At 47.0% G+C, this 19,461-nt stretch overlaps 1 protein-coding gene across 1 annotated transcript in view; it reads left to right on the top strand.

The window, feature by feature from the left end:
• Positions 1 to 19,461, top strand: part of m1ap (meiosis 1 associated protein) — a gene marked incomplete at both ends in the record, with an annotated part of 226,913 nt that overhangs the window by 18,691 nt on the left and 188,761 nt on the right. The window contains one exon of the mRNA XM_084336968.1: positions 16,434 to 16,608. Within this exon, the coding sequence (XP_084193094.1) occupies positions 16,434 to 16,608 (175 nt within the window). The remainder of the gene's footprint in view (positions 1 to 16,433; positions 16,609 to 19,461) is intronic.

The raw sequence follows: 19,461 nt of genomic DNA, 5'->3' as shown, positions 1-19,461 counted from the left end.
GCCCCCAATCTACCGGATGACATTAAATACCCGATCGTATTGAACAGCCGACACAAGGTCACAGAGCTGATTATAAAGAAATACGATGAGGATGTACATCACGCAGGAGCAGAAAGAGTCTTCGTGGAAATCAGACGTCGTTACTGGATCCTACAAGGAAGAGAGGCGGTACGACGCTTCCAACGAACATGTCTAGACTGCCGCAAGTGGCGCGCGCAGCCCAGCATACCAAGGATGGCTGACCTTCCTCCATGTCGCCTCCGAATCGGTGACAAGCCATTCCACTCAACGGGTATGGACTGCTTTGGCCCGCTGCACATAAAGAAAGGAAGAGGAACCGAGAAGCGGTGGGGTATTGTATTCAAATGCATGACCACCAGAGCGATACACATCGAGCTTCTCCCGACCATGAGCACAGACTCATTCCTTATGGCCTTCCGTAGATTCACATCACGGAAGGGAAGACCGTCTACCCTATTGTCCGATCATGGGACAAACTTCAAAGGCGGCGAAAGAGAGCTGAGAGAGAGCTTCCAAGCTATGGGCCCAGAACTTAAGACCCACCTCGCTCCAGCACAGGTTGATTTCCAATTCAACCCCCCAAACGCACCCCACTTCGGTGGCACTTGGGAACGAGAAGTGCGCTCCATAAAGACAGCCCTGTACGCAGTACTTGGGGCCCAGACTGTGGCGGAAGAAGTCCTAATGACAGTCCTCACGGAGATTGAGGGAGTACTTAACTCACAGCCCCTCGGATATGTCTCCAGTGATGTGGTGGATATCGACCCAGTTACCCCCAACACACTCCTGATGGGGCGGCTAGATCCCACATTACCCCAGACCATGTACCGGCCTGAAGAAGCGAACGGCCGACGAATGTGGAGGTACAGCCAAGTATTAGCCGACAAGTTTTGGAACAGTTTCCTACTGCACTACCTACCGTCTCTACAGACCCGCCAGAAGTGGGTAAAGGAGAGAGACAATTTGACAGAAGGAACAGTCGTCATGATTATTGATCAATCACTGCCCAGAGCTATGTGGCCGGCCGGCCGCGTAAGCAAAGTGATCACCGGTGCCGACGGCAAGGTCCGAGCAGCTGAAGTGCTCGTCCAGGGTCGCACTTACACCCGTCCCGTGGCAAGGCTCATAGAACTGCCTCGACTCCCAGACACAATCGATGATGACCATGACCCTACAACCCTATGACTTTGTGAAGTTGACTGACCCCTACAGCAAACCCTTATGTGTAAATAGACAACGCGATTAATCTGTCTCTGTTTAACTGATTAGATCTGGGACCTATTCAGGGGGTGGCTGTTGTGAAGGGCCAGATTAAACCGAATATATATATTTATTTATATATATATATTTAATTGTATTTGTATATTCTCTAATATTCCCTGATATCCCTTGTATATTCCTTGTACAATATGCATTGAATATCCATTCTAGCCTACTGAACATCCCATAATAGTCTCCATTCTACTATTGGTCGAGACCTTGGTGCCAGGCTGCCATACCCCTCAGACCCAGTTCAAACGTACCGCTCGACATGTACGAACAAGTCCTAGTTCCGCGTAGGAATTTGGCTACCGCACCACTAATGGGACTATTTGTTCATAGTGCGTATATATACTGCGCTACTAAAGTAGGACTTCCTTTTCAGTCCAGTTTCTTACCCTCCAATAGAGTCACAGACGTAAAGCCTCCCCGCGACGCCACGTGTGGGAGTAAGGCCAAGTTCGCCTACCATCGGTATTGAGACATCGTGTATATTAATATTTGAATAGTCATATTTGGCACTATATCGTCGAGTTGGACGTAGTCTATTAAGCTAATAATAGTCTGTTAATATATAGTGCTTCGTGCGGTGAGAATACTACCGTAGTCAGTACCCCATCGTTTCGGGCAGAGAACTGGCTGCTTACCCAGGGTGGTTGACCCTATGTGAAGCTGCACCCGAGGAGCCCCAGAGCCGACGAGCGAGTGGACCTGTATACCGGATTATTCTACCGATGACAGCCCGCCTTCCCAGGCACGGATTATGCTTTGGATACTTTGATTATTCCATGGATAAAGACCCCCGACACTGCCGTGTGTTGGAACCCCCCCCCCTGGAGAGGACGCAAGGTGAGGAGACGCTCTGCAAGACGAGGTCTCTTCACGTCTCTCCCCCGTGGACCGGAGAGAGCCGGCCCACAAAGAGTCCACCTGCTTTCATCTGTGGTCCAAGGATCGCCGGCGCATTGAACGGCACTACAGTGGGTTCACCTGGGATACCCTTGGCCGGACGAGGCAGCTGGATTCTACCCCCCCCCCCCCCCCTCCTACTCCTGTCGGCTTACAAGCGACCGGATTAACCCCCTCTAGTGTATCCAGCCTATAATCATTAAAGTATCATTGCTGTTATTCCTTAACTATTCCAGGTCGTATATTTACCACCTGCGCCTTCAGAGATTGGACATTCTCTATTGATATACCGACGAATACTCCTTGCCATAAAAGTGCATACTATTTCAATTCATAAATGTAATTAAGTGATTAAGTGTTTATTCTACACACCATCGCTGTGTAGGAAATAAAGACCTGTTTCTAATTCGTACATTTGTGTTGGATCCGTTTCATCTACGTGAGAGTGTTCATGATAATATATTTATGCCGTGTACTGGGTGGCCGAATATTAAGTACAAAGGTAGTGGTAGTAAGTATCATATCTAGTAATACAGTCAGGGAATTGTACCCCTCAGTTACAGATATAGATAAATATATATACGGTATTATACACAGTGTTATTGTACATGGCTAACATACAGTGTTATATGGGTAGACTATACTGTAGGTTGAGGTAGTCACGATTACAGTGAGGCAGTGAAGGCAGTAGATAGGTATAGATTGAAATGACACAGATGGTGGATTTGGACGGAACTAAAACCACAGATAAACATTAGAATAAAATCTTCCAGACCCCTCAAAGTGTCCCAGGCAGCTCTTTGTCTTGTTGACGGAGCTCTTTTCAAACCCCAGGCTGCTTCATTCTTCATTAATAGGTAGTTCTGGATTCATGATTATAGTACCAGACCCCGCTGTTTCCGACGGCAACAGATATCAATAGAACCATTAGAGGACAGAGACACTGAGCAGACACATAGCCCTCTGTGCGTGTGTGTGTCTGTGTGTGTCTGTGTGTGTGTGTGTGTGTGTGTGTGTGTGTGTGTGTGTGTGTGTGTGTTCATATCCCTGTCTGGTCAACCACAGAGCTTTCTCTCTCTCTCTAGCAATCATAAAAAACATTTTGTTCAGACTATTTGAAGCAATATAACTAACAATAGATTCAGGGTGTACTCTCTCTCTCTCTCTCTCTACCTCTCTCTCACTCACTCTCTCTCTCTCTCTACCTCTCTCTCACTCTCTCTCTCTCTCTCTCTCTCTCACTCTCTCTCTCTCTCTCACTCTCTCTCTCTCTCTCTCTCTCTTTCTCTCTCTCTATCTCTCTGTAGTGGCCTTACAGAACAGGAAACAGAGAACAGATAATCCCATTAGAAACATAATTCACTGCTAATGGGACTCAACATCCTCCTGTTCTCATCACACGTCATCACTCGTCATACAGTACATATTCACATGTTCACACTGTATATTACTATGAACTACTAGGGGATGGGAATTTTAAGGCATGTCAATATTCCATTACGAGTATCTCTCTCATTGCTCGGTGCACTCCTTTAAACTGCTACAGTGTAATCAGTCACTAGTAGTTACTAACGTTAGCCACAATGGGTACTGGACTTTCTGAGTGAAAGACCCCAGGCGGTCAGGGTGGGGGGTCAGACCTCCAACACCATCACCCTGAGCATCGGGTCCCCCCAGGGCTGTGTTCTAAGCCCCCTGCTGTACTCACTCTACACACACGACTGTGTGGCCAAGTTCAGCTCCAACTCCATTGTGAAGTTCGCCGACGACACGGTGGTGGTGGGGCTGATCTCGGACAACGACGAGAAGGCCTACCGGGAGGAGGTTGAGGTACTGGAACGTTGGTGCCAGGACAACAGCCTGCTCCTGAACATTGGTAAAACCAAGGAGCTGATCGTGGATTATAGGAGAGGACAGCGGGAGACACACACACCACTGAGGATTAACGGGGCTACCGTGGACAGGGTGAGCAGCTTCAAGTACCTGGGGGTCCACATCTCAGAGGACCTGACATGGTCAACACACATAGGCACAGTAGTAAAGAAAGCGAAGCAGCGCCTCTACCACCTGAGACAGTTAAGGAAGTTCAGAGTATCGGGGAAGATACTTCAGTCCTTCTACTCAGGAGCTGTAGAGAGCATCTTGACCGGAAACATCACTGCCTGGTATGGGAACAGCACGGCACAGGACAAGAAGGCCCTACAGAGTGTGGTGCGCTCAGCCGAGCGTACCACGGGTATTGCGCTACCTCCCCTGCAGGCTCTATACAACAAGAGGTGCAAATCCAGAGCCTGCAGGATAATGAAAGACCCCCACCACCCCAATAACAGCCTGTTCCAGCTGCTGAGGTCAGGCAGACGCCTGCGAATTCTAGAGACTAAGACGGAGAGGCTTAGGCTAAGCTTCTTCCCCCAGGCCATCAGAGCCTTGAACAATGAACATCGAGAGACACAGAAACTGAACTATCCACACACAAGTACATACACGACACGCACGCTGAGCACGCTCACACACTAGCAGCCACTTTAACACTCATGCCGCACACACGCACACTTATGGCCAGAGGAAAGGCCACTTAAAATAGTATAACATCAGGAACAGTGTATTGCACTACTAAAGCTAACTAGCATGTCCTATATGCTCTGTAAATACTAATGTACAGATACCGAGATGGCACACCATGTACCTGTTTATTGCACTGTTTTATTGGATTCTATTAATATGTTGTACCACTGTATTTTATTGGATTCTATTATATGTTGTACCACTGTATTGCACATCGTCGCGGGCAAGACCAGCCGCATTTCATTGTATACCTGTATGCCGTGACAATTAAAACTCTTGAATCTTGAATCTTGAATCTTGAACTAACTAACAACTAACATTTCACAACTACAAACCTAGCTGGCAAGTTAACACATCTCAAGTGCATACTTTATTAGATAGTTACTGATGCCCCCCGCCACCCTCTGCTCTTTTCCAAGTTGTAACTGTACATAGCCTTTTGGTATTTAAATTTGTATAATATCTTTCCTGTTATCTGCACTGCACACTTTTTAGAACTGTACATAGTCATTTTAATCTTTTTTTCTTCTATTCTTATTCTATGCTAATTTTATTTATATTATTGGATGCTGCTATGGTTGAGGAACCACAACAAAGTTAATTTCACTCTTGTTTCACTGTAAAGTACTGATTGACGTGACAATAAAAGGAATCTGAATCTGAATCTAAAGTAAACCTACAGTACCATTGTGGCTTTTCATCTGAAACCTCTCCAGGAGCACATAGAGGGAAAGGAACTCACCATATACTGTAGCTCCAAAGCTCCATTGCTCCAATAGCTGCCTGGCGACCTTACTCCACAGAAACCTGTTCGCTTCAGTGTCTTCACCTCTCCAGTAGCTCATTTAGAAACATTTTGCCATCAATAGTCCAATAAACAGCTGCCTGCCTTACATTAGCGTGTAGCCTGTCAAATCACAAATCTCTGTCAGGGCAGCAGCACTTTCGGTATAGTGATTTCACCTTAAAAATAAAAGTGTGAGAACGTTTTATTTTTTTTGATGCATTTTCTTGCCTGAATAACTATGTGATTTTGAATAGTCCAATATTCGAATAACCGTGCCCATCCCTACAATGCACTTTACTGTTAATTTGCATTTGAATCTAATCTAATGTAATCTAATCTAAATCAATTAACTGTCTATTACGTTATTTCTCTCTGTTTCCTTTGTTGTCATTTGATGTCATAAAGGCCCTCAGGAGGTACTATGATCAGTGGCCATTTTGTTTCCTAATAAGCGTCCCTATTAGTTCAACTGGGGACCCAAAATGCCACATGGGAACGCAGTTGGAGCAGTTTTGACCAGCTTTGTGTTTAACCAGCACTTCAGTTTATTCCAAATCAGGTGTGTAATTACATCAGGAAAATGACAGGCGCTGATACTTCTGCTCAACATATTCTGTGTCACTGTAAATTTGCACAAAAATGCTTTTCACAGGTTTCTGGGGTTGTTTATCAATTGCAAGTTCACATCATGAGTTTCTCTCATTACATTAGTAATGTGTATCATAGTGTTCATTGTCGTTTGTATCCTACTGAATTCTGACACACTTCCATTCTTTTAGGCTTCTGAATGCTGATGGTTAAGGTAGTGGTTTCCAACACCATCGTGCATCCACATTAGTAACTGAGATGCACTGTACTGTAGCTCATCATGGCTGAAATATTACAGTCAACATTGTTGTGGGGTTGTTGTTACAGGGTCTTATAAAGTCTTAAAAAGGTCTTAAATGTATATTTTGATAGGTCTTCAAATGTGTTGGATTAGGGAGTTACTTCTATGTTGTGATAACTTCTCTGTATCACGTTTAAATGTGTTTGGGGGGATGTCCGCGCTGCAAAGTAATCAGTCCCCCCACCAATTTATATGGAATTAATTATTTCTTTCATAGTAATTTTCCTTCGTATTTCTTTGCCTGTATGGCCGTGAAATAGGTATTAAAGGGGAACTATCTTATAAATGGCCTTTTTGAGTGTTTAGCATTGTTTCCTAGCTATGTGAACTTATATTAATATGATCTATGTCTCAAAATTCTCATATTGGCGCATTCTTCCAATTCTCCTCTCACAATATTCACCCTCACTGAACTGAGTCATTTGAAAATGTGCCTATATGTGATGTCAGAGAGACACAGCTGCATGTTAATGTTCAGGTGAACACGACGCTCCGCAGTGGTTTAGGAGCCCAGGCTCAAAACAGCTCGAGATCTTGAGGTAGAAAAATGCTGTTTTTGAGGACTTGATTAGAAATACAAAACAATGAATAAAAAAAATATATATATATTACAGAGGTGTTCCATAGACTCACAGGAATTGTGTAAAAGTGCCCAAATAGTGAAAGAAATAGTAAAATAGTTCCCCTTTAAATTATATTCAAAGTGGTCTTAAAAGTCTTAAATGTAACTTATTGAAACCGGCAGGAACCCTGTTACTGTACTGGGTGGGTTATGCGAGATGGGCTTCCGTGAATACGCATTATACGGCAAGATACAGTATGGCAAATTAACTCGTAACTTGAAACACAAACTTGAAAGCCAAACTCACTAACTGAAACTGGGTGTTTCTTCTGAGCAGGGCGGAGAATACAAGGAAACGACAAAGTGGACCGGCGATGGTCAAATTGAAAACATACTGTACGTTTGTTTTCCTGTTGGCTGAGGAGATATGTAATGTTTATTTAAAGGAATAGAAAACAGGATGTAAAGAACTGTTAAGAGGGGCTGGTTGAGGAAGAGACTGTGTGAAAGTCAGTATTATCCTAAATCACAAGAGCTAAAGCTGAAAGGATATTGTGGGTTTGAGTCCCTGTGATCATAAATCACAAAAGCTAAAGAAAGGATACTGACTTTGTCTATTTTGCTGCTATATATTTTATGCATATTTATCCTAACCTAAGCTCTCTTAGCATGCCTCTGTTGTCTTTCATCCTAACCTAAGCTCTCTTAGCCTGCCTCTGAACCCTAGCCCTATTTCTTACTTACCAGTGATGTTGTTGATGGGTAGAATCCTTTCTCAGCACAATCCATGATTAATTATTCACTCACAAGAGTTTTTAAGATTAGCAATTGTAGGCTAAACTGGTCCTGGACTATTGGAGAACAAAGAACAAGACCTCACTTTCACTGGTCTCGCGCAAAACTATTACTTCCACAGAGAGTAATAATAATAATAATAATAATAATAATAATAATAATAATAATAATAATATAATAATAATAACACTTTATTTGTATAGCACATTTTATACAAGAATTGCAGCTCAAAGTGCTTCACAGCAGCAAAAAGACAGGCATACACAATTGGAAGACAACAGAGGCATTTGCCATATAATACTCTATGGTAAAATATAATTTTCAGGGTGGGCCCCTTAGAATCATGCAAAGGGAGAATGTTTCAACCCTAGGAAGGACACAGTTATTACCACATTCGTTTGTATTGTGGTTTATTTTCCCTCTTGAGGTTCAGGTGACGTGAGAGGGAGAGAGAGAGAGAGAGAGAGAGAGAGAGAGAGAGAGAGAGAGAGAGAGAGAGAGGAAACAAAAACAAAAGAGAAGAAAAAGAACACCCTGCACTTATGAACTTAAGTAAACATTTACCCTGTATCTAATATTTCTTCACACAAAACACAGCAACAATAACATAAAGCATAATTCGGGTAGAGTTGGTTAAAGAGGAGCATTCCTGCGTTAGCCACGGAATGAATCAAAGACTTGTCACAGTTGCCAGGTGTGGTTCTCTGGTATAAACAGTTTGGCCATTGTGGTATTCAGTTGACAGCCATGCTATTTACTTTGCAATGCATGAATGTACATGTAAATGGAAACATTAGGGGTTAAACAGGAAAGAAATTTAGGAGAATGATCTGCAGAAATAACTGAAGATGTGTGTGTGTGTGTTGCATTGTTTTTACAGAATGAAGGTTTGTCCCAACACGGAAAATATGTGCATTGTGCCTTTTCTGCAGTTCAGCCGTGACAAGAACCCTCAGAATTACAGCCCCTATCGCCATAGTTAATAACAAACATATGTGTGTGTGAGATATCTTTTTTTTTTTTTTATTATTATCTTTCTTCCCCTCCTTTTTCCCGATTTTTCTCCCATCCCACCCTTCCTGGTTGTTGCGTACTTTCCCCTACTGTTGGTCCGGGAGACCGGAGACTGTCACATGCTTTCCTCCGACGCATGTGCAGCCTGGGGCAGGCCAACCTGGCCGCGCAGGTTCTCACCGGGGAGAGTGTAGCGTGTGGGAGGCCACACTATCTCTCCTCAGTTCCAACCCTCGCTGAGCAGGCGCCCCGACCGAACTGTAGGGGTCGCTGTCCACAATGCCCAGGACCCACCCTTCAGCTTTCCCACCCCCTGATACAGCCAATTGTATCAGTGTGAGAGGCCAGCCAAGCTGATAGCAACGCCGGGAGCTGGATTCGAACAGGCGAATCCTAGTGTCTCCCGGTGTTGGTGACGAACGTAATCTCCGTGCGCCACCTGCCCCCCCCCCGTGTGAGATATCTTGATGTGTGTGCACGTAAATCTTCTCTTTTTTTACCTAAAGTTGAACCTAAAATAAGTTTGACAAAAAAATGTATGACAAGATTGCTATGCTATTGCTGAATCTTGAGTCATATTTGGTCTGCAACTTCTAGTCTGAAAGTCGGATCTGAACAATGGACCCCATGATCGAAAGTGTACGTAACTATCTTCGTAACTATCTGCGTAAGACAAACACATTTACGAAAGTCCTCCGGATGCCTGAAAAGGTGTTCGGAAATGGCCAAAATGGTCTCAGCTGAATGAAGAACATCACTCATTCTGAAAACACGTTCTCGTGCACCTGCATTTGCATACAGAAACGCCCCGCCAGCTGCTTATAAGGGAGAGAGAGGCTAAGCATTGCACTCCGGTTGTGCTGACCCCTGTGAGGACCGTGTCCACAGGCAACGCGCAAAGCAATTTCCGATGGATCAAAAGTAGATTAGATTAGATTAAAATGTATTGTCATTATACAACACAAATACAATACAACCAAAATAAGTTTGGCATCTAACCAGAGTACAAATGTAACAGTAAAGTGCAATAGTAACATACAATGCACAGGTGATTAAACTGGGTACAAAATATATAAATACTACTTGAGTAATAGTGCTCATCAGATGCATGTACAGAGTTGTAGTATTAATATGTCCAGTGATATAGGTATAAAGAGTAGTAAGTCATACTGTAGATTTTGTAGAACATGACATCTTAGCGTGACATCTTATTTAGTAGTGTCAATATACGGGTACAAGGTCACCCAGAAAAAGCGGCATGGGACGACTTAACGTGGTGTCAGGAGAGGAGCGCACAGCGGCTGAAGTGAAAAAGAAACGGGCTCATGTGAAATCAGAGCCCAAAAAAAGATTCAGCAGTCCGATGCTGTGCTCGACTTCTCGATTTGATGGAGTGGTATTGCTTTCTGTTGAGATATGGAAACGCATCTGGGGAGGGTGCCTTGATGCGCAACATGCCCAAGGTGGACAGTACCTGGACGTGTGGTGGTGGCCCAGGGTGCAGCCCGTGTGCATCCTCACCAAGCCGCCTGCATCGGGCTGCTGCATCGTTGCTAATAATAAGCTATATGGATTTATATGGAATTCGTTAAACTTATCCTTTGTGTCTGTTGTTGTCATTTGTGTGGGTGTCAGGAATGGAGGTAGGTGAATTCCAATGGGTGAAGGCAATCACAGAGACGGAGAGTGTTTACTCTTGAACAGGTTCGACTTTAATAGTAAGAACACAGAGTAAATTCTAAGAGAGACAAGTGCTAAATAGCACAGGTAGGAATAAGGTAAATAGGAGCTTATTGGAGGTCCAGAGTAGAACCGTCCGCGTTATCCCCGAACGCAATTAGTGAAGACCTGACAATGAACAAGCAGAAGACAGGTAGGTTACATAGACACCAAATACCAACATTCCACACACACCCTCGTGACAGCCAATCAGGAACCACCCCTAAGTGACAGCACTAATTGACAGGGAAAGGACAGGTGACAAGCCCAGTGACATATGCCAGGAATGTGGGTGGTCACCGACCACAGTCGGTGTCCAGAACGTAACAGTACCCTCCCCCGACGAACGGCACCAGACGTTCACCTAGGAGCCTCGGGATTCAGCCGCCGGAAATCAACGATCAGGCTGGGATCTAAAATATCCCTTTGAGGCACCCAAGAACGCTCTTCTATCCCGTACCCCTCCCAATCCACCAAGAACTGAAACCCCCTACCCCTCCGCCTACAACCCAGTATCCTCCGCACCGTGTAAATGGGTTGACCGCCAATAAACCGGGGCGGAGGAACCACAGGCAGTGGCGGGGCCAAGGGCGATGAGAGGAATGGCTTCAACAGGGACACATGAAACGTCGGATGAACCCTCATAGAGCTCGGAAGTCGTAGCTTGTAAGCCACTGGATTAACCCGATGAATCACTTTAAATGGTCCTATAAAGCGAGGAGCCAGCTTCTTGGATTCCACCCGGAGAGGGAGATCCCGGGTGGAAAGCCAAACCCGCTGCCCTGGACGGTAAACTGGAGCCGGACGACGCTTACGGTTAGCCTGCCGTTGGGTACTAACCGAAACCTTCTGTAGCGCCTTCCGAACCTGTTTCCACGTCCTGCGACAGCGAGCCACATGTGCCTGGGCCGAGGGCACCTCCGCCTCCTGCTCCTGCTCGGGAAACAGAGGAGGTTGAAAACCATACTGGCACTGAAAGGGAGACATACCGGTAGAAGAGGAGAGAAGGGTATTATGCGCGTACTCAGCCCAAGCCAACCTCCTACTCCACGTTGCCGGACTACCGGCAACGTAACATCTCAAGACTCCCTCCAAATCCTGGTTGACCCGCTCCGTCTGCCCATTCGACTGCGGATGGAACCCAGACGACAGACTGACAGAGGCGCCGAGGCCGGCGGCAAACGCCTTCCAGAACCTGGAGGCGAACTGAGGACCCCGGTCCGACACGATATCCACTGGCAGCCCGTGGACCCGAAAGACATGCTGTATAACTAAATCAGCAGTCTCCCGGGCCGATGGAAGCTTGGGGAGAGGGACAAAGTGAGCCGCCTTAGAGAACCGATCCACCACCACCAAAATGGTGGTGAACCCGTCCGAAAGGGGAAGACCAGAAATAAAGTCCAGAGATATGTGTGACCAGGGTCGTTTAGGAATAGGAAGTGGTCGGAGGAGACCCGCCGGTGCCCGTCGAGAGGTCTTACTACGTGCGCACACCGGACAGGCCGCCACAAAGGAACGCGTATCCCCCTCCACTGTCGGCCACCAGAACCTCCTACGGATAAATTCCAGGGTCCTGGTTGCCCCTGGGTGGCTGGTGAGGGATGACGCATGTGCCCACTGTAGCAAGCGTGAGCGCGCCACCTTGGGAACATACGACCGTCCCGGAGGACCCCCACCAGGATCGGGCTCCCGCGTTAGCGCCGACCTTACCACCCTCTCTATGCCCCAAGACACGGGTGCCAAAATCAAGGCCGGTGGAATAATGGGATGGGGCTGCTCCTCCTGACCAGGAAGATCAAACTGGCGCGACAAAGCGTCCGGTTTGATATTCTTGGAGCCGGGTCTATAGGAGATGGTAAATCGAAATCGTGTGAAGAACAACGTCCACCTGGCCTGGCGAGCGTTAAGGCGTTTAGCCCCTTGGATGTAAGCCAAGTTCTTATGATCAGTCCAAACAATGAAAGGATGTGCCGCCCCCTCTAACCAATGTCTCCACTCCTCCAGTGCCAATTTGATCGCCAATAACTCCCGATTACCCACGTCGTAATTACGCTCGGCTGGTGACAGACGGCGAGAAAAAAAAGCACACAGGTGCACTTTCCCATCCTTTAAGCATTTCTGAGAGAGCACCCCCCCCACCGCGATGTCAGAGGCATCCACCTCCACAATGAACGGAACCTCTGCGTCATGGCGGATCAATACAGGAGCGGATGTAAAATGACGTTTAAGATCGCAGAAGGCCGACTCAGCCCTAGGCGACCATTCAAAGCCAGGGAGAGAGGCCTTAGTGAGAGCTGTTAATGGATTGGCTAAGGCGCTAAAGTTGCGAATAAAGCGCCTGTAAAAATTTGCAAAGCCCAAAAAACGTTGTAACCCCTTGAGCGACGAAGGTCGTGGCCAGTCCAAAACTGCACTCACCTTGGCTGGATCCATGCGCAGATCGCCCTTCGTCAACACAAAGCCCAGGAAGGACACGGTGTCCGTGTGAAACACACACTTCTCAGCCTTAACGAATAGTTGATGCTTGAGGAGACGGTCTAGCACCTCCCGAACGTGCATTTGGTGTTGCACCATATCGCGAGAATAAATCAGGATATCATCTAAGTAGACAAACACCGACACCCCAATCAAGTCTCGCAGCACGTCGTTAACCAGGGCTTGGAAGACTGCCGGAGCATTAGCCAAACCAAAGGGCATGACCAAATACTCATAGTGCCCATTGGGTGTGTTAAATGCAGTCTTCCACTCGTCTCCCTCTCTAATCCTGACCAGATTGTATGCATTACGTAAGTCAAGTTTAGAAAAGACCTGTGCCCCCTGTAAGCACTCAAAGGCCGTGTCCATGAGAGGTAAAGGATATCGGTTCTTGATGGAAACGTCATTCAATCCCCTATAATCAATGCATGGGCGCTGATCCCCATCTTTTTTATCAACAAAGAAGAAGCCAGCGCCGGCAGGGGAAGTGGACGGGCGTATGTGCCCCGCAAGCAATGCCTCCTCTATGTAGGTGTTCATGGCCAAGGTTTCGGGGCGTGAGAGAGAGAACATTCGCCCACGAGGCGGGGAGGTACCGGGTAGAAGATTAATGGGACAGTCGTATGATCTATGAGGCGGAAGTGCTTTAGCACGCGTCTTGCTAAAAACGTCCGCCAGGTCCCAATAGATCTCAGGCACCCCTATCAAATCGGGATTAGAGGGTAGATCAGAATCTGCCACGCTCCCCACTATCCTGGAGAAAGAGGGAGGAGACAAAAGGGAAGAGGGGGGGGGAGACAAGGGTTTGGGCAAACTCCCGCTGACGATCGACTTGACGTCGGCCGCCGTTGAGAGTTCGCCCGTGCTCCAATTAATGATATGAACACATGACGACAACCAGGGATGACCCAACACCATGACAGAATAGGGGGAAAAGATGACAAAAAATGTAACCCACTCCCCACCCGCCACCCGGATGTGTAAAGGAACCGTGCGCTGGGTGACGCTCCCACTGCCCAGAGGCCGACCGTCCAGGGCATAAACCGGTAAGGGAACCCCTAAATCCTCCACTGGGGTTCCCCACTCTTTCACCAATCCCACGTGAATAAAATTGCCCGCCGCCCCTGAGTCAATGAGAGCCTTAGTTCCCCTAATGTCACCCCCACAGTTGATCGCCACCTCAAAAAATGTACGTGAATCAGTGGGTTTGGCAGGAATGAGCCCACCTGCTGGTGCTTTCTCGAAGCCTGACGGCGCACCTTCTATTCCCGACTGGCGCCGAGCCGATACAGCCTGGACCCGACAGCTGCCGAAGCGGTGACCGGTGCGACCGCACCGGAAGCAGCGTCGCTCTTTGATGAAGCGCTGCCTCTCGTCGTCCGAGAGCGACAGCGCTCCAAGCTGCATGGATTCATCACCCAGTGGCCCACTCGTATAATGCATGGAAGTATCAACACCAGGAGAAGAAGGAAAACATACCTGGGTGTTGTTGACACGCTCCTTCTCCCTCTCCTGGTGCCGATTGTCCATCTTGATGGCGGTGTTGATCAGCACTTCCAGCTGCTCGGGGATCTCACGCGCGGAGAGCGCATCTCGCATCCGCGCTGAGAGTCCCCTGACGAACAGAACCACGCAGACGTTCTCCGCCCAAGCTGTCTCCCGAGCCAAGATCCGAAAATTGATAGCGTAAGCTGCGACCGTGCGGAGGCCCTGCCGGCAGTCGAGAAGACGACCACCAGCCTCGAAGATCGAGAGTACCCGGGAAGTATCGAATACTCTTCTCAACTCCCGGGTAAAGGCGTCCAGACTGTCGCAGATTATCGCTCCCGCCTCTAATTCCGCCGTAGCCCAGGAGAGAGCTTGACCGGTGAGCAGTGTGATAATATACGCTACCTGTGCTGTCTCCGATGGAAATGATCGTGGTTGCAGCCGGAAAACGAGTAGACACTGGGTGATGAATTCCCGACAACCATCCGGTGATCCATCATAGCGAGCGGGCGCCTGCAGTCGTGGCTCGTGGGACCGTTCCTGGACCCCGAACACCCCCCGACTCTCCTCTGCGTGGACCGCTGCTTCTCCCGTCGCCGACTGAACACCAGCCACTCCTTCTTGGGCTTGTCGGGCTGTGGCCAACGCCGACTGCGCCACCGCTTGGGATGAGCCGACGATCCCGTTGAGTCGGACTAACTCGGCGCTGACCAGCTGTTGATGTTCTTCCATCCGTGTCTGGGCTGCTCCCTGCGCCTGGAGCATCTCCATGATGGCCTCCATGGAATTCTGATGGTCAGGTCTTCTGTCAGGAATGGAGGTAGGTGAATTCCAATGGGTGAAGGCAATCACAGAGACGGAGAGTGTTTACTCTTGAACAGGTTCGACTTTAATAGTAAGAACACAGAGTAAATTCTAAGAGAGACAAGTGCTAAATAGCACAGGTAGGAATAAGGTAAATAGGAGCTTATTGGAGGTCCAGAGTAGAACCGTCCGCGTTATCCCCGAACGCAATTAGTGAAGACCTGACAATGAACAAGCAGAAGACAGGTAGGTTACATAGACACCAAATACCAACATTCCACACACACCCCCGTGACAGCCAATCAGGAACCACCCCTAAGTGACAGCACTAATTGACAGGGAAAGGACAGGTGACAAGCCCAGTGACATATGCCAGGAATGTGGGTGGTCACCGACCACAGTCGGTGTCCAGAACGTAACATGTGGGTTCAACTCGTGAACAGTAAGATGAGCAGTGGAATGTTTCTCCACTGGCTCTTACAATGTGCACAGTAAGCAATGTAAGAAATAATTAAAACCTACAATAAATAATAACAATATTAGAGAGCAAGACGGTATATGGAATATTAATACTGTCCATTCCACTATTGCTATATCCGCGTGATTGGGTTTAGTTCTTATTTATTTATTTATTATTATTATTATTATTATTATTATTATTATTATTATTATTATTATTATTATTATTATTATTATTATTATTATTATTATTTTATTATTATTATTACCATTGTCCCTCAATAATCAAGAATCAAGAGGTTTATTTGTCACATAGGCCTACATACCAGGGCATACAGTGAAATGCGGGTGGCCTTGCCCGCATTGATTGTGCAAAATACAATAATAAAATAGAATAAAATAGGCATCGGAAAATAAAAGACACAATATATGCATGGGGGGGAAAAAGACAAGCTAGGTTCCTGAGAAACTGGTTCTTATATACACTACTATGCAATATACAATTTACAATGTTAACTCTTACTGTATCTAAACTATACAGTACCTCCTTCTTTTAAAGTGTTTCTAAAGATACTATTTTTTTAAATCCCTGATGGTAGTGATGACGATATGATGATATTTAACATAGTATTTACAGCAGGTAACCATGCTGATTGATGAAGGCCTTCTGCTCTGCCCGTTCCCAGGTAACTGTGGTGACCAGTCAGCCAGGGCAGGGTGTGGTGCGCCAGTTGGAGGCGGGGCTTAAGGACGCCGACCTGGTGTCTCTGCGACGACTCCTGGTGGTCGAGGTCAGTACTGCAACATGTGACTGGGGCCGCGACGCTCCGTCGCCTGAGGAACCGCAGAATGAGGCTGACGGTAGGACACACACACACACACATACAATACACACATACGCAATTACGCATACACACACACACATACAACACACACACACACATACAATACACACACATACACACACACAACACACACACACATACAATACACACACATACAATACACACACACACACACACACATACAATACACACACATATACAATACACACACACATACAATGCACACACACACACATGCAATACACACACACATACAAGAATACACATACACACACACACATACAATACTCACACACACACACACGCACACACACACACACACACACACTCAGAGGGGCCACAACACTCTCACCTGAGGACTCACACACTGAGACTAGTATAGATGGTAAATGGTAAATGAGCTGAATTTATATACTGTATAGCGCTTTTATCCAAAGCGCGTTTATCCAACTTATGCCTTAAATTCACCCATTCACTCACACATTCACACACCAACTACATGCAAGGTGCCAACCTGCTCATCGGTAGCAGTTAGGGGTTAAGTGTCTTGCTCAAGGACACTTTGACACACTGCCAGGAGGAGCCGGAATCGAACCGTGAACCTTCAGATTGTACCAGACGACCGCTCTACCTCCTGAGCCACTGTCGCCAACACAAACAAAATAGAATAGAAAAAGTTAGTAAGTTGCCTCATCTCATTCTAATATCGAGGGTCTGATGGCAAGCTAAAAGTGTAAAATCAGTGTGGAGGAGACGTTTCAATTTCAGGACATTGGATCTGCCTCTCCTGCACAGAAGATAGGACACACACGCGCGCGCGCGCGCACACACACACACACACACACACACACACACACACACACACATTGGAATGATTTATTTACATCCATGCAATACAAATAGTCAGATATATCTTTTAAATTTGATTCGATCAGATTCAGAATATATTGTCATCGTACAGCACAAGTATAGTACAACAAAAATAAGTTGGCATCTAACCAGAGTGCAAAGGTAAAGTGCTTTAAGTAAGGGATAATGTATAGCTACTGTACGAGGTCATTGTCGCAAAATAATTGACCGACACGGTGTTCTAAACGCAGTGGAGGTCAATTATTTTGCGACAATGACCGAGTATAGCTATACATTATCCCGCTTATTACAGGGCTAACTTACTTACTTACTTACTTACGCCTGCTACCCCTTCTGGGGCATAGGCCGTCAACAAGTGATCTCCAAGCATCTCTGTCTTGAGCTGTTCTCTCCAGTTGGTTCCAGGTCATCTTCATGGTCTTGGTGTCTGCCTCCAGGTCTCTGCGCCAGGTGTTTCTCGGGCGGCCCCTTTTCCGCTTGCCCTGCGGGTTCCATGTTAGGGCTTGTCTGGTGATGGTACTTGCGGGCTTTCGCAGGGTGTGGCCTATCCAGCGCCATCTGCGTTTCTTAATTTCTTCTTCTGCGGGCAGCTGGTTTGTTCTCTGCCAGAGTTCGCAGTTGCTGATGGTGTCTGGCCATCGGATGTTGATGATCTTCCGCAGGCAGCTGTTAATGAAGACCTGCACTTTCCTGATGGTTGCAGCTGTAGTTCTCCACATCTCTGCTCCATATAATAGGACTGCCTTGACGTTGGTGTTAAAGAATCTGACTTTGGTGTTGGAAGTCAGTTCTTTTGAGCTCCAGATGTTCCGTAATTGCACGAATGCTGTACGTGCTTTCCTTATTCGTGCTCTAATGTCAGCATCTGTGCCGCCCTGCTTGTCAATAACACTGCCAAGGTAGGTAAAGGCTTCAACTTCTTCCAAAGCCTCGCCATCCAGCATGATTGTGTTGGTGTTGTTTGCTGCATTGGTCTTGAGGATCTTAGTCTTGCCTTTGTGGATGTTGAGTCCCACTTGTGCGGAAGTGGATGCCACGTTGTTGGTCTTCTCCTGCATCTGTTGTTGGGTGTGCGACAGTAGTGCCAAATCGTCAGCATAGTCCAAGTCGTCAAGTTGCGTCCAAGGTGTCCACTGAATCCCGTACCTTCTCTGTGCTGTGGAGGTCTTCATTATCCAGTCAATGGCCAGCAGGAAGAGGAAGGGCGAGAGCAGACAACCTTGTCTGACCCCGGTCTTCATTTGGAATGCCTCTGTGAGCTGCCCTCCGTGGACCACCTTGCATGTCAGTCCCTCATAGGAGTTCCTGATGATGGAAACAATCTTGGTCGGCACCCCGTAATGTCGGAGAAGCTTCCAGAGGGTCTCTCTGTCTAGGCTGTCAAAGGCTTTCTCATAGTCCACAAAATTTATGTACAGGGGCGAGTTCCACTCTATCGACTGCTCCACGATGATGCGCAGCACTGCAATTTGGTCTGTGCAGGATCGGTCCTTGCGGAAACCAGCTTGCTCATCGCGGAGTTGTCCATCGATGAGGTCCTTCATCCTGTTCAAGATTACTCTGTTAAAAACTTTCCCTGGCACTGATAGCAGTGTGATCCCTCTGTAATTTGCGCAATTGCTAAGGTCGCCTTTCTTTGGGATCTTGATGAGATAGCCCTCTTTCCAATCTCCTGGCACGTCTTCTTCCTCCCATATCTTCATGAAGAGTGGGTGGAGCATCTTCACCGTGGTTTCTATATCTGACTTCAGTGCCTCCGCAGGGATGTTGTCTGGTCCTGCAGCCTTTCCGTTCCTCAGCTGCTTGATAGCCTTCCTAATTTCTTCCCTGGTTGGTGCGTTGCAGGCTATGGGTAGGTCTGTGTCAGCCTGTGCGATGTCTGGTGGGTTCTGTGGTGCTGGCCGGTTTAGAAGTTCTTCAAAATACTCCATCCATCTGTTCTTTTGTTGCTCCTCTCCCGTTGTTATCGGTCTTCCCTCTTTGTCCTTCACAGGTCGTT

The sequence above is a fragment of the Notolepis coatsorum genome, assembly GCF_963971535.1.
Source record: "Notolepis coatsorum genome assembly, chromosome: 1".
NCBI lineage: Eukaryota > Metazoa > Chordata > Actinopteri > Aulopiformes > Paralepididae > Notolepis > Notolepis coatsorum.
The sequence above is the reverse complement of the archived record's forward strand: the minus strand, read 5'-3'. Positions and strand labels throughout refer to the sequence as shown.